General features: G+C 42.2%; 2 protein-coding genes across 2 annotated transcripts; one reads left to right on the forward strand and one right to left on the reverse strand.

Annotated features, from left to right (window-relative positions):
- Window positions 1–6: 6 nt before the first annotated feature.
- RINT1 (RAD50 interactor 1) lies at window positions 7–11,672 on the forward strand. The gene is made up of 14 exons (XM_061467409.1): window positions 7–223; window positions 1,186–1,381; window positions 1,545–1,786; window positions 1,941–2,114; window positions 2,192–2,341; window positions 3,357–3,513; window positions 5,019–5,129; window positions 5,323–5,548; window positions 6,615–6,752; window positions 7,217–7,416; window positions 8,988–9,202; window positions 9,855–10,035; window positions 10,123–10,241; window positions 11,437–11,672. The coding sequence occupies exons 1-14, from the start codon at window positions 216–218 to the stop codon at window positions 11,648–11,650; spliced, it is 2,331 nt and encodes a 776-aa protein (XP_061323393.1). The 5' UTR covers window positions 7–215; the 3' UTR covers window positions 11,651–11,672.
- Window positions 11,673–12,091: 419 nt separating this feature from the next.
- Window positions 12,092–13,590, reverse strand: EFCAB10 (EF-hand calcium binding domain 10). The gene is made up of 4 exons (XM_061467410.1): window positions 13,451–13,590; window positions 13,146–13,310; window positions 12,832–12,916; window positions 12,092–12,407 (listed from the first exon to the last, which is right to left on the reverse strand). Exons 1-4 carry the CDS (start codon window positions 13,548–13,550, stop codon window positions 12,371–12,373), a joined length of 387 nt encoding a protein of 128 aa, XP_061323394.1. The 5' UTR covers window positions 13,551–13,590; the 3' UTR covers window positions 12,092–12,370.
- Between the last annotated feature and the right edge of the window lie 2,449 nt (window positions 13,591–16,039).

Genomic DNA, 16,039 nt, shown 5'->3' on the forward strand with positions numbered 1-16,039 from the left:
AATTTCTCAATACATGTACTCTCAATTTCAGGTCCGTTTTTCTCTGGATGCTGCCAAAACTGTGGGTCAGCATATGCCTCTTCCATTACTTATAAGAAAACCCACACGGTGTATTTCAGTGATGCTTTTGCTTCACAAATCATTGTAAAACCTGAATGGATATTTTGCTAGTAATACGTCAGTAATCAGTTGATATCTCTGGAACATCCTAAACTATGAAAAGGTAAAGAAGAATGTTGTCCTCTTCCTTTGTATTTTACAAAATTACCTTTTTCCAGTATTTTTCCGTAAGTTCTCTATATTGCATATGGACAAACTCTATATATATTGTACTGTTTTTAATAAAATGCACTGTCCTGGGTTCAGCAGTAGCAGTCATGTTTCCCCTCCTCGGTAGCTGGTGCAGTGCAGTGTTTTGACTTTCGGCTCGGGAACAGAGCTGATAACAATGATGTTTTGGTTTGGCCAAGGACTTTGTGAGCCTCATGCCCTGCCAGGGAGGAGGGGAAGCTGAGAGGAAGCAGAGACAGGACACCTGACCCAAACTGACCAAAGAGGTATTCCATACCACAGCACGTCATGCCCAGGATGTAACTGGGAGTTAGACGGAAGGGCTGGGAGACTGCAGGGTTGGAGGAGGTATCGGTCGGAGCTTGGTCAGGCTTGGGGGGCGAGTTATCGGTCGGCTGGTGCTGAGGTGTTGTATTCTGTTCCCTTGTTATTTCCTTTATCATTATTATCATTGGTGGTAGCAGTAGTGATTTGTGTTATACCTTAGTTACTAAACTGTTCTTATCTCAACCCGTGGGAGTTGCATTCTTTTCGATTCTCCTCTCCGTCCCTCCGGGAGCAGGGGGAGGGCAAGAAAGGGGGGAAGTGAGCGAACGAGTTACCTGACTGGGTTTAAACCACGACATGCACGCTTTAGGGGAAGGAAGAAATTAACAGGCATGTTTCTCTTCAGTAGTTAATGTATGATAAATCACCATTTGGATGTGTAAGCATGATTTTATCATACCTCAGCTAAGACTTAGGGCAGCAAATTGTCCAGGATATTTCTTGACTGGCTTATTTAAGTTTCAGTCTACATTGAAGTGCCCAGCTCTTCATGGTATTCATGTCCTCAGTAGATGAATAGCTGTTTGTGTTCTATTAGTAGTGACCAATTAGAAATTGTATGATCAGTGTTGCAGAGAACGAAGACATGGCAACCATTGCTGTTGGAAAGAAAGAAGTCACTAGAGATCTAGATCACTGTGATATCCCATACTATGTTTCTGAATTTGTGGAAAGAGAAGTTGGAAATGACTATGATTCTCTGAGGAAGCTAGACAACCTTATCAATAAGCTATCTGAGAATAAAAAGCAGTTAGAAGAACAGGTAAGCATCATTCTTTCCTCCCTGCCCACCCTTCTGTATATGGTCTATGACTGATTAAATAACTCAACTACATTAAAGCATCGTATTAATATCTGAAATGGTACTACTGTACATAGTGCAGTGTTTCTGTGTCAGACACAATGCTTCTTCTCTGTGAATGTAGGTCCTTACAGTTTCATCAGAAGTCCCTAAAAGAATTCAGAATGCCTTGAAGAATGCAGAAGATTCTAAAAAGTCTCTGAGTCGGCTTCTAGAGGAAGAAACGCTTCTATCTGAGTCAATCAGTAGCCACTTAGAGAAAGCTCAGCCCTGGATGGAAGAGCTCCATGTACTGATTAGTCAAGTGGAAGAGATTGAACGACACTTGGCCTATCTTAAATGGATTTCACGAATAGAAGAGCTGAGGTGAAGTTTCTGTGTACTGCTTGTGTGTTCTGAGACTAGCTTGTCCATCATTAAAATGTTTTAGATTAGAGAAAGTTTCATTTTTCAACATATAAATGATTATTTTCTGTTACCTTTAATGAATTTTTGGCCTTGATTTTCTTGTATTTTATAGTGATAGCATTCAGCAATACCTCATGACCAACAATGTTCCAGAGGCAGCCAGTACTCTCGCATTCATGGCAGAACTGGATATTAAACTTCAGGAGTCATCTTGCTCGCACCTGCTTGCTTTTATGAGATCCACTGTTAAATTCTGGCATAAAATTCTGAAGGATAAGCTGTCGAGGTAGGAGATGCACTCTCACTCCCTTGTCTTTGCCTTGTGCTGTAAGTGTGTGTTAGAGGACTTATCTTGTGTTGCAGTGACTTTGAAGAGGTCCTAGCCCAGCTTTCCTGGCCGTTTGTGGGGCCACCACAGTCTCAGGCATTTGGTCTTCCTGCCCCAGCCAGTGCTCCTGATGTGTACAACAACCTGGAGATGCTGTTTTGTCAGCTTCTGAAATTGCAAACCTCGTATCCTTTTAAGTAGCTGTGGTGTATTTTGTCAAGGATAATAAACATTGAGATATGCACGTTCTCAAGGGGGATTATTGAAGTTTGTTCTCCCTAAAAACAAGATAATTTCAATTATGTTACTTTGTTATTAATGTTAGAATGTTTTTTGTTTGTTTGTTTAGAAAGTGATAGGTGCCAAAGTTCTGGCAGTAGCAATATTGTACCTCCAAGTCATCAAATGTAGTGATCTCCTGGTAGCTGACAGTTCAGGTTTGGTGAGGATGAGGCCTTGCATGCTTCAGTAAGGTTATCCATGTTAATGAAAAAAAAATAGAAAAAGGTGGTGTATGTTTTATTTTACACAATTAATGCTTTTCTTAGCCTTATTTGAAATCAGTCTTAATTACTTCAATATGTCTCATTCCAGAAGGAAAAGAGGGAAAGCAAAAGGTGCATGTCTTGGAAGTAGACTGCAAAAAGGGGAGACTAGAGAAAGGTTTTCCTTGTGCAGCTTCACGAGTCTCCCTTTGAGGTCAATCAGGAGGCACTGCTGCTCCTTCAGTTCCATTATTTTGTGAATTAAGTAAAGCATAGCCAAGGCTCAACCAAGCAGTTTTTCCTGGAGTGATTGTGACTTTTCTTTTTTATCCTGGAGTGGGAAGATACAAGGCCATTCTGCACAACCCTGGGCTGATAACAGTTTTGATCTCACACACTGGGTCCCTTAAACCAATTACATGAAAATGGGAAATCATGTTTTGCATTTATTACTCTTGTGAGTCTTTTATTCTTCTTTAACAACTATGAATAAACGTGTCTGTTGGATAGCCTCTGTGTTTGATACTGATGGTGGTCGGTTTCTGTGTTTATTTTGTGTATCCCTCATATCTGAGTAATTGTACTGATTGGCTGAAGACACTATTATGCAATGATGTAGAATTAAGAAATGTTCATTTTTATAAACTGATTTTATTGAAATGATGATGTTGGAAGAATTAAAATGTCTTCATTCATCCTTGACTGTCAAACTTAGAGATGAACTGTTAACCAAACCTAAACAGCTGCCAGAAAAGTACTCTTTACCCCCATCGCCACCAATAATCCTTCCAATACAGATCATGCTGAATCCTCTTCAGAAGAGATTTAAGTATCATTTCACTGGAAATAAACAAACCAATGTTTTAAACAAGGTATGGGAGAAAGCAGTTTTGACTGTTTGGGCTTCTTTAAATTGCTTGGTTAAGCAACAGCTAGATTGCTGTATTTACACTGTGTAGCTTTAACACTTTCTGTCCTGAAATTAAGGTTCTTCAAAGCTGTGCAGTTCTTGAGCCTACATAAGCGTGGGCAGATACCAGGATAGCATAGAGAGACCTTTCAGAGGCACAAGCGTTTTCTCTGGGCTAGGTGATATTTCCCCCTTGCCCAGATCCTTTACAAAGTGTTATGACACCCTTAGACTGACTCCTAGCACTTCAGAAGTTCTGAATCATTTTTTCTGTCTCCTTGCAAACCATTTTGCACTCAAAGGCTGTAAAAAGCTGGGGCTTTGATTCTTGGCACTGTGTTTAGCTGCCTTCATGTAACTGAACATGGTGGATTCTACTGTTGGTATATAAAATGTGATTAGTCTAAAAGTACTGATATGTAATTAGTTTCCTGGGTTACATTTATTTTAATTGACATACAACAAGAGATGTCCAGTTTATCAGTTGGAAATTTACCCACTTTTTGTATGAATTACAGTCAAAGACTGAGGATTTTAGTCTGAGAGCTATCACTGGAATAGGTTTCAATGCATTAATGCTGCAGTAATACATCAGGAGCAGAGTTTTGAGACCTGTTCAGTTGTACTGACTGTACAAGACTGTACAACTTCTGTTAACAGCCTTTGGTAAATGTAAATACATTTGTGATCTTGATAGTTGCTACTACAATCCTGTTTCAAATGATGTTACATATATTAGTGGGGAAGAGGGTTTTTTAGACATGACCAAAATTATTTCATAAGCAAATGGGAAAACGATGTTCAAGAGATGAAATTTGTGAAGAAAAGCAGGTGAACAGCCATTTTTCTAAAAACTTTGTGAAGAAAAGTTTACAGATGATTGAGTGTCAGATCAGGTCATCAGAAACCGCAGACTGAATATTAAGGTGTGGAAACTGAAAAAGCTTAAAGGCATTAAAATGTGAAATGAGAAGTTGATAGATTCCCTGCTTCCAGGGGGAAGGTGGGGTTGAGGTTGGGTACAGTGACAGTAAGAACAGAGCTACTGGGAAGATTTCTCTCAGGAGTGCATCCTTCTCACTGTACTGAGAAATAGAGACAAAAGAAGCACAGGAGGCAATATATGAAGCAGAAAAGAGGAGCCTGTGAGTAAGAAAGCAGTAGAGAAGAGGGAGATAGATGGATGGATAGATAGATAGATAATAAAATTGGAGGTTTTGCTTGAGAAGAAACAGAATAATTGGTTCATTTAAAGCAATTCACATCCAGAAATAAGTCTCTGATGCAACTTCTATGGAAAATCAAAGCTAAATAAAACACAGTGAAAGGCTTGCGTGATCTGAGATCAAGAGAAGGCAGGGGAAGAGACTAGTATTTTTGTAAGTTTGTCTTAATATATATTAGTATAACTTGAATAAATGTTGTTTGGATGCATTTAATAATTTCTGTTTGTTTTTTTTTAATTAGCCTGAGTGGTATTTAACACAAGTACTCATGTGGATTGGAAATCATGCAAAGTTTCTTGATGACAAAATCCAGCCAATTCTGGACAAGGCAGGATCTTCGGTGAATGCTGGGGTGAGCACTTCCATGGGTTCTATATGTATGAATGTGTAAGTCAGCTTCTGACAGATGCTTATGTGAGCCCACTTCACTGCTTTCACTGAGTATATGGCGAGACTTCACTCAGTCCAGTAGCAGTTTATGTACATGTTTGCACATGTCAATACTTCCTATCTCTGACATTTTATTCACTTTTTTATTTCAAAAGCTTGAATTCTCTCGTGCTCTGGTAATGCTGATTTTGGAGAAGCTGGCTGCTGATATTCCGTGCCTGTTGTATGATGATACGCTCTTTTGTCACCTTGTGGATGAGGTACTTCTATTTGAGAGAGAGCTATACAGCGTTCATGGTTATCTCAGCAGCTTGCCCAGTTGCATGCATATTCTGTCAGAAGAATCCTGCTTCCAAAGGTGGCTAACAGTGGAAAAAAAATGTAAGATTTGCAATGGATTTTGTTGGCTTTTATATTGCCCAATCAGAAAGTACGTTTGCTTATACAAACAGCCTTCTCAAATAGGATAAGTCACTTGGACAGAGCTGCTACATAAGATGTGTATTTTTGTACTCTGTGATAGTGTCCTAAAAACAAGATTTGATGAGAAAAGTCAGAATGTTAGTTCCTTTGTGTTTTGAGCATTTAAAGCGTACACTTGGGTCATATGTCTAGATTTACAGTCATGAGCATGGATCCTCTGATTTTATTTGAAGAAGAAAACAGATACTATTATGTATAAGTCATGGCTATTGTAAAAACAAGTAGTGATAGGACCGGGGGAATGGCTTTAAACTGACAGGGGGTAGATTTAGATTTGATATTAGGAAGAAACTCTTCACAATGATGACGGTGAGGCCCTGGCACAGGTTGCCCAGAGAAGCTGTGGCTGCTCCATCCCTGGGCAGTGTTCAAGGCCAGGTTGGACGGGGCTTGGAGCAACCTGGTCTAGTGGAAGGTGTCCCTGCCTGTGTCATGGGGGGTGGAACTGGGTGATCCATAAGGTTCCTTCCAATCCAAACCATTCTACGATTTCTGATTAAAGATTGGTTAGATTCTAATAGTGCTTCTCTAGTTGTGGGACTCTTGCCTCTAAGCTGTATGGAATCCAGTAGGCTTAGTTTGAGACAAACGTATTTATGTGAGATTGGACTTTAAATTGAAATAAGGAAAGGGTATTACGTTTTGAGAAATTAAGAGGAAATATATTGGAAAGGAGCAAGCCAGCTATTAAAAAAACCCAAACAACCCCCTCCAGTCAGCTGTGATGTAGCTGTTAACAGTATTGCAAATACAGATACATTGAAGCTGGTTTGTACAAAGCCAGTCACCAGTAGCTTTTACAACCCCGAAATGTCAAATTCAACTTACTGGAGATAATATAAATGTTTATATATTTTAGAGGGGAGGGGGGTGTGTTAGATTTTTTTCTTTTTCGGTTGTTGTTGTTTGTTTAATGTTTCTCTTTAAAGACTTGAACAATTGACAAGTTTTGTGTGCATCTCAGTTGCTCTTCAGAAAATGGACTCCATGCTTTCATCAGAGGCTGCATGGGTATCACAGTACAAAGACATCACTGATGTAGATGAAATGAAAGTCCCAGACTGTGCCGAAACTTTTATGACTCTGCTGTTAGTTATAACAGGTAATTACTAATCTGCTGTTCACTGTAATGAACAGTAAAAACCCTTCAGCTGACAGACCTCACAGATAGCCACTGTGAACAGTAGTCACCAAATAATGTTGCAAAGTTGTGATGTTTGTGATTTGCTAGAAACTTTCCTGTTCATGCTGTAGTTTGGCCAGTCTCTCACGTATGAACAATCTTCAGCTTCTGACACGTTGACTAAATAAATAAAAAACATATTGTTAAATTATCAGCATATTAAAACTTGCTTATACTTGAGAGAATATAATTTGTTACAATGCAGTTATCAAAAAATCCTACTATTCCTTTTGACTCTGTGACAGTTTAGAAGCCAGTTAGTAATGTCTGCTTCCTCGGAACAGAACATATAAGAGCAAGGAAGTTTCTTTTGAGTATTTCTTTTTGAAAAGCTTTTATTTAGTGTTGGAAAACTTAAAAACATTTTATTAATGTCTTTCCAGACAGGTATAAGAACCTTCCAACAGCTTCCAGGAAACTGCAGTTCCTGGGCCTACAGAAGGAGTTAGTTGATGATTTCAGGATACGATTAACTCAAGTGATGAAGGAAGAGACTAGAGCTTCCTTAGGATTCCGATACTGTGCGATCCTCAATGCTGTTAACTATATAGCAACAGTGTTGGCAGACTGGGCTGACAATGTAGTGAGTAATTGTTTTACTTGGAAAAATAAAAAAAAATGGACTTTGGATGTTTGTTTCATAACAAATATTTTATTTTCAGCACTGTTTCTCCAAGTGTGTTCATAAGAATTCATTACTGCAAAAACAGAATGAGATATACATTCAGATTTCGTAAAAGATGTGTAAATAAAGACAGATTATTGTTGGAGATCTAAGCTGCATTAATTACAGACTTTCTAGGGAATTGCAAAGAGAGCCTGGGGAATGGAATAATCTGAACAGACAAGAGAAGTAATATCCTTTACATGCTTTGTATTGTGAAAAAATAGTAAGTTGCCTTTGGAGATCTCTGACAAGTATTAAAAGCATTGATGCTGAGGTTTGTGCAGCAGCCTATGCATGATGCTTGAACCATCCCTGTGGCAGGTTAGCTTAAATGGATCCAGAGTGGGTATCTGCCTTGCAACACATTACAGGTGCTGTTCAAAAAAGTCACTCACTGATAACTGGTTATTTTGGTACAAGAAATCTGGTGAGGGACTTCTTTTCACAAAGGCATGGAGTGATAGGACCAGGGGAACGGCTTTAAACTGACAGAGGGGAGATTTAGATTAGATGTTAGGAAGAAATTCTTCCCTGTGAGGGTGGTGAGGCCCTGGCACAGCTTGCCCACAGAAGCTGTGGCTGCCCCATCCCTGGCAGTGTTCAAGGCCAGGTTGAATGGGGCTTGGAGCAATCAGGTCTAGTGGAAGGTGTCCCTGCTCCTGGCAAGGGGCTGGAACTGGATGAGCTTCAAGGTCCTTTTCAACCCAAACCATTCTGTGATTCTGTGATAATAGCCTCGTGGCAGCATAGCTATGCTGTTGCATTTCAGCTTTTCGATGGTTATGGGTACAAAAGGTCAAAAACTCCTGTTACATATGATGTGTGTAAAAATAGGTATTGTGCAACGCAAGATGGCAGCCTCCAAATTCTTTTTGTCTTCACAGGCAGCTTTGGCTCTAGCAGTGGATAATCTTGACTTGGCAGGACAGCAGCCTTCATGCTGTACAGCTGTGTCTACCTAAGTGTCTTGATCTGCTTAAAAGCAAACCCAAGAAGTTACCGGCCCATAGTTTTGTTACCATTATGTCACATTACATTCTGATTTCTTTCTGTTGTCAGCCCAGCAAATTTATGATTTAATGAATAATTGTAATTTGTTTTAGAAATAATCAAAGCTTCTAGGTTACATTTGCAAACATTGAAAAGGACAGAATCGGTTGTTTTTCTTTTAAAAGCATTCTGCTGTCAATCTTAAAATACCTTTTTAGTATTTCTTTAGCTCTATTCCCATTACCTATTGGCTGTTGTACCTGAAACTCATATCAATTCCACTAGGACAAACCACTAGGATTAAACCACCATATTTTGGTTTTCACTAAATCAGAGCCAAGGGAAAAGATAAGAAAGTGTTTTTAAAATCTTTAGACTTTTAAGTTTATAAATGTGTCAGAGAGTGTTTTCTAGAGCTGTGTCTATTAAAGTACCAATGGAAAGTTCCAATGGTAGGGTTGTTTTCTGAGGTATTCAGAACTTACTTGTTTCTCTAGTTCTTCTTGCAGCTCCAGCAGGCCGAGCTGGAGGTTCGCGTGGAAAGCAATGCTGTCAGTAAGCTCCAGCTAGGGCAGCTGGCTTCGATGGAGAGCTCTGTCTTTGATGAAATGATTAACCTCCTGGAACGCCTGAAGCATGACATGCTGACTCGCCAGGTAGATCATGTCTTCAGAGAGGTCAAAGATGCTGCAAAGCTGTACAAAAAAGAGAGGTGATTCCATCTGTTTACTCTCTTCCCATATTACAGTATTATTTCCTGTGAAAAATACCGAGGTAAATAAAGGCAGGAGTAGGTAACAGGCACACTTATTTTCCTGAGTAGGAGTGGCACAGGGTAGCAAGTTTGGTAATGTTTCTGTTTAACACTTACTTTATTTTAATGTGTTTTCTAAAGTAGTTCCTGAGTTAGTAGGTGCATTAGCTTAAATACCCTGGGAAGCATTCTGGATCCCTCTAGTTTGGACAAGAATTACTTTCTTTGTAGTAGTACTAAAGAGTTAAGTACAAAGAGGCCTGTAATAACTGTTCTGTCATCCCAGGCTCACAGGGCTTCTTGAACATTTGCTCTGGAGTAGGATTTCTGAAGTACTTCATTAAAGGCATATAAATCCTCCATGATTTTCTAGATTAGATGGGGTTTTCTGTGAATGGCATGTTCAGAGATTGATAACTCCAGCATGAGTTTAATATTAAATGAAATTTAAACATAGCAGTAGACTGTGATTGCTGTTAGATTTGAAATGGGAAAGGAGAAATCTCTGAACCATTGTAAGTAGGAAAGATTTTTTTTAAAGGATAATTTTACCTGCAGCTGTTGTAATATGAATAACTTCATTGTAATGACTTGTGATGATTTCTTTCAGGTGGTTGTCTTTGCCATCTCAAGCAGAGCAAGCAGTGATGTCCCTGTCAAGCACAGCTTGCCCAATGTTGCTGACCCTGCGAGACCGCTTACTACAACTGGAACAGCAGCTCTGCCACTCACTGTTCAAGGTTTTCTGGCAAATGCTTGCGGAGAAAGTGGATATATACATCTATCAGGAAGTAGGTATCAGCAAAACGTGAGCTCTGCAGTGCAGGTGGGTGTCAGTGACTGCTTTAAACAGTGGGTGCACCTCTCTGTGTTTGCAGATAATTATGGCAAATCATTTCAATGAAGGAGGAGCAGCCCAGCTCCAATTTGACATGAGTAGGAATCTGTTCCCTTTATTTTCACACTACTGCAAGAGGCCAGAAAACTACTTCAAGCAGTAAGTAGGCAAACTTCTGTTGGTATTTCAAAAGTGAATGTGCAGATGAATACACATTCTATGTATCACCAAGAGTTTTTCAGTTAGATTTGATTCACACTTAAAACATTTGGATCGTTTGTGCTTCCCAGTGTTTACAACCAGGAAGGTTTTGATTCTGCGCCATGTACTCAGGCAGCAGCGGGCTGTGGCATGTGGTGTTCTGTGCAGTTAGGATGTCTAGATAACTTATGGAAGTAATATAAATATCACAGACTTCTGAAACCAGGGCCCAAGAAACTACTCAAAGATGTAATTACGACGCTAAACTTTATTGGTAGAAGAAAGACTACTTTAAACTACAGTCCTGCTCAGAATTGCATAGCAGTCTAGTTGCTTTCATTGATGAGAAGCAGCTGCCTTCTTTGTGGATAGTCATTTTTAAATAGCACTCAGTCAGTTAGAGAGTCCAGTGCTAAACTTCTGGGCTAACTGGGGCATAAATCTTAGTGTTTTCAAATCAGTATGGAGCATGGCATTCAGTCTTTAACACTTGGAAGGCAAAGATTCCATATTGGCATTTTTAATTGGAACATTCACGTAGCATCTCCAGGTTTAAGTCTTTCTTGAGCACATCACCTTTATAAAGGTAGTTGGTACATATTACTCCCAGCATAAGAGGAAACAGATGCACAAAGGAACCATAAAAAGTAATGCACAATGGGTACACGGCGGCTCTGTCATATTTAGATTAGAAACAATGTGACAAAGACAGGGGATCTGTTTGCTCCCTGATGGTATTAATTAGGGAAAATGTTCAGATTCCAGCAACTGTCTGTTAAACTGTGCTCTTAAAATAGGCTGAGTAAGAAGGTGCTAATTGTCTTAGGGGAAAACGCAGATAGGGATAGGTAGACAGGTTAAGTGGTAAATTCTATTTTCTATTTGTAATGCTGGTGGAAGAAAGAGTCAAAAGCCATGCAGAGAACTGGGAGGCAAAACACTGATGCTTAGGAAATACACATACATGAGGGAAAAGGCTTAGACAGTGTGAACAAGTACACTGCCTTGATCTAAGCCATACTTTTCAGCTCAATACTTTTGAGCCTTTTCAGAAGTCCATGGGGATGTTTTTGTTAATCACTGTGTGCACAGAATAAAGTGTATTTCATGGGTGCTTCTTATATTAATCCATATAACTTCTTTTTCCCTCTAGCATAAAAGAAGCCTGCATTATCCTGAACCTGAATGTTGGTTCTGCCTTGCTTCTGAAGGATGTACTGCAGTCGGCTGCAGACAATGAGACATTCAAGCCAAACCAGCCCTCTGCAACAGCAGCACTAAATGAACTTGGAGTTTACAGATTAGCACAACAAGATGTTGAGATTCTTCTCAACTTGAGAGCTAGTTGGCCAAACACAGGAAAATAAAGACTTCTTCAGCAGTGGTTAAGAGCTTGGTCTATGCTGCTTGTTTCAAACAAAAGCAAAACAAGTATGTTGTAATATGCTTCCTGTTTTCAAAATACTGTATGCTGAGTGACTGGTTTCATCTCATGCCTTGTTGTATTCACCTTTAAAACCACATCAGAATGGGATTCCCTTGGTTTCCAACTGTACAGATCGTTTCTACAGCCACTTTCCCAGTACACTTAAAAGCTAAAACTGGCTTCATCTTGAAGGAGTATGTCTGCCCTGCCAATGTGTGTGCTTTAAGTACACCTGTGTATGAATGATGTGGGAGCTCTTCCCTGTGAACTGATCTACCTTCACTTGAACACAGATGTTTTACAAATCTACAGCCCAGGTAATAGGTGTTCTGTATTCAAATGTGTATAAACTTGAACAGAGAAGGTAGGAACAAAGGACTACGTTAATGGGTTGTCTTTATTCATCCTAATCATTTTTTTACAACTTTCTCCCTAAAAATTACATAAATGTGGTGGTGTATTAATAAAAGCAATTCACAAACGCCACCCCTCCATGAGGTGGTAATCATGAACAAGTTCTTGCCATTGGTCCTTTTCAGGTGGTTATTCTGATAGGGCCGGGTGAGAAAAAGAGGGTACTGCCTAAATCAGCTCTCCACTGCTGCCAAACCAGGAAAGACGTGAGCACAATGCCTTTTTTAATACATGTAGCAGACTGAAGCTAATGCACAGCCCAGCTCTCCAGCATCCTTTTCTTACTAAGACAGAAAAAAAGAAAATGTTAGTCACATAACACTGAGGATTATTATGTTGATTCCTTTCAGAGATTGCAACAGTTACCAAGAAATTGCCCCTAGAACCATGCCTTGACCTGAGAAATCATTATAACTCCAAGCTTGTTTCACCTACAGTTGTGGTACCACCCCTGCAATGCTGCCTTACTGTTTCACATTTCTAAATCAGGATTTGACCCCCTGGGCCACCTGATGGCATCTCTCTGACCTGAGGGGCAGGTGAGTGAGAGGTCTGCATTGAGGAAACTGCAGAGCAGGGTTTGGGTCACGTTGGTCACTGACTGACCCCTTTAATCCTTTAAATTACATAGTTTTATCAAAATGAATCTCAGTTAATTATCCCCTGTGCATATCCCCCACCCAGAGGAGCTCTTTCAGTTAAACTTACACTTCCTGCGTGAATACATCCAGTGTGATAATTGCATTGTCTTCAATCTGTAGATCCTCAGTGGGCAGTCCCAAAGTTTTAAGAGCTAGAGTTAAGGAAAGAGAATTTCCCAAATTAACCTCAAAGACTTGCCTAACAGCTTGAAGTGACCTAGGTATAATAAAAGGTAAACAGGTAACTTAAAAATATGTAACTTTCCTAACTTTCAGGTTGCACATACGGAGATGTGCAGGCGCATGCAAAATAAACCTGGGTGTAGCTTTGAAACTGTGTTAACGATTCAGTGCAGATAGAGACAGTTACTCGGTACGCGCCTTCCCTGTGCTGCGCTGCCGTTATGTGGCCTTGTCCCACCACATCCAGCAGGCCGAACATGGCGACCACGTTGTCCTCGTCCATGAGGTTCGGGTACTCGCCCTCGGCTCGCCGCCCGGCCTTCACCTTTTCCAGCGCCTGGATCAGGAACTCGCGTGGCCTGTCTGCAAAGAACCAACGCAGCGCACGGACACAGGGCCCTCAGCCGCAGCCTGCCTGAAGGCCTCGAGTCCCCTCCCTCCGCCCGAATCCTCCCGCCGCCGTTCCCGAGGGCTCTGCAGCCGCCCTGCCCCGCAGCGCCCACCGGGCCTGTGGTAGAGCACGAGCGCGCTGAGGCGGTGCAGCAGCTCGGCGATGCGGTGCCGCTGCAGGTAGTCGCGGCCCTGCTGCTCGCCCGCCGCCATGCCGCGTTGCTGGGACACCGGGCCGTTAGCCCGCCCCGCCCCGGCCTGCCTGAGCTGAGGTGAGGGCGGGCGGGAGCCGGAGCTCATCGCACACGGAGAAACGGGCAACCAGGAGCCGGAGCTGCGGCTCGGCTCGGCTCGCGGGGAGTGAGGCGAGGCCCTGGGGGCACTAAGCGTTGCTGACGGCGCAGCCCCGCTCCAGAGGGTGGGAAGTGGGAAGCAGAAACTTGACTCGCGCAGAAGTCAGCACCGGGACAGCAAAGCACCTCCCCCAGCGCGTTACCGGCGTGCGCCGCAGCCGCGCTCCTGCAGAGGGAATGTGAATCGCACGCTGCTGTTTTTAAAGTTTATGCAAGTCTGTCGCCTTCATCCGCATTTCCCGCCGCAGGCGGTGGTGCACGCAGCACCCTCCGCTCCCACCCATCCACCGACCCCTGCCTGGGCTCCCTTGCTAAGGGCGGACTTGGTCAATCCCAGCACCTGCGGGAGGACAGCGAGCTGCTCAGCTGTCACCTCGTGATTGATTGTGCGTGCTCAGCGGAGTCATAGAACCGTAGAATCAGAGCACGGTTTGGGCTGGAAGGGACCGTAAAGCTCATCCAGTTCCAACTCCTGCCACGGGCAGGGGCACCTCCCTCTAGAGCAGGTTGCTCCAAGCCCGGTCATGACCACTGGTACGATAACGCAAAACCACTCACTAGCAACTAAGAAAGGTTACATTTAACAGTCATTGTTGAGACTCGCAGCACAGCCTGATGAAGAGACACCGAAGAGCCTTTTGTGGTGCTACCCTGTGTGAGTAGGAGAAAGATAATTGTGTCCCACTAAAAAAAGTAAATCAAGCAACTCCACAAAGACATTGCCATCTGCCACCAAATAAAAATAGACAATGATAAATGAGCATATAGCAAAGAAAAGCAGCATTCCTGTGAAAAGTCTAGCACTACGTGTATTGAACTATTTGCCAGAACTAAAATACCACGAGACATTAATAGAATTCACCTTTTCTGATTCCTTAGAGAAAGTGTGGGAGAAAGGCAGCATCCAAAGCTGCAGAGACTGCGCAGCCGTGTTCTGCTATGCCCTGTAGTGTTTTAAACTGATTAACCACTTCCAGCCTTAATGAGTGCTGGAGGAACTGTAGGTTCGTAACTTACCTTGCTTGACAGCTTCCTGGCAGTGATGGAAACCTGCATGTCCCAAGGAGTGCAATTCATAGGTACGGCATCCGTCCCTGCACTTGCCTTTTCTATGCCCTTCAATAGGATTTGCAAAGGTTTTGTCCTAAAGAGTGATGGAGAAAGTGCAGATTGAAGTGTGGAGAAGAAAGTAAAGCTTGAGCTGGGCAGAGAGGAGGAACAGAGAAGAAGAAAATGGGAACCTAAGGGTGGGAAGAGAGACAGGAAAGGAAGAAGCAAGTGAAAGACTGGAGAGAAAGGTAGGAAGGCAGTTTGGGACAGGGAAAACAGCATCTGGCAAAGGAAGTTTCTCCTTTAGTGGTCAACAAAGATAACCAGTATTAAATACGTATGTTGAAGGCTGGAATTCTATGAATAAACACAGGAATTGCAGATTGAGGTATGTTTCTCTGAGGAATGGTTCAAAAGAATCACTAAGAGCAAACCCCAATTTAATTTACAACTAGGAAGAGTATTTAAAAAAAAATCTGTTTCACTAAGCAAGCCCAATTTATTTCCTTGAAAAATGTTCTGGTAATGAACCATGTATTTATTATCTACATCTGGCTCCATCTTTTCTACAATTACCCATCTTGTAGCTGAAGACAGCACTCAGACCCCTCTCGCCTTCTTAATGTTCTTAAGCATATCCTTATACATTGTATGCTTCAGCTCCTGATCGTGTTGGTATCACTCCCCAGCCTCACTCCAGTGTGCTGCATCTTTACCACGGGGGCCCAAACTGGCCTCAGTTGTGCAGGTGCAGGCTTACAAGGGGTAGGAGCAGCAGGTGACAGTGAGCTCCTCTGACTGCTGCCCACGTTCTCACTGCTGTGTGAGGCTGTGGTGCCAGCACAGTGAGGGACCCCTTTCTGATTCATGTTCAGCTCATCCACTGGCCCCTCTTCTTGCAGTCACTTGGTGACACAGGACTGTGCCTCCTGCCCGGGTGTAGGACACTGCATTTGTCTCTGATGAACACAGCGAGGCTCCTGTCAGCCCCATTTTCCAGCCTGTTGAGCTCCCTGAAGGACAGCCCTGCCCCTACTGTATCAATCACCTCCCTACCCCCTATCTGTTGTTACCCATGAGTTAGCAATCCATCCCAGCATCCAGGGTGGCAGTGAAATCCTTCAGCATTATCTGGCCCAGTATTAACCCCTGAGGAATGTTACTGGCAACAACCAACCACCTGGACTTCAAAGAGCTCACCGGCCCTCCAGGCCCTGCTGTGGAGCTGATTTTCCACCCACCTCACAGTCCATGCCGTGGATCCCTATCTCTCCAATTTACTGTAAGAATACAAAAGCA

This window comes from Pezoporus flaviventris, unplaced genomic scaffold (genome assembly GCF_033815535.1).
Source record: "Pezoporus flaviventris isolate CSIRO_AGI_PZ_B2104156 unplaced genomic scaffold, CSIRO_AGI_Pfla_v1 ptg000045l, whole genome shotgun sequence".
Classification (NCBI taxonomy): Eukaryota; Metazoa; Chordata; class Aves; order Psittaciformes; family Psittacidae; genus Pezoporus; species Pezoporus flaviventris.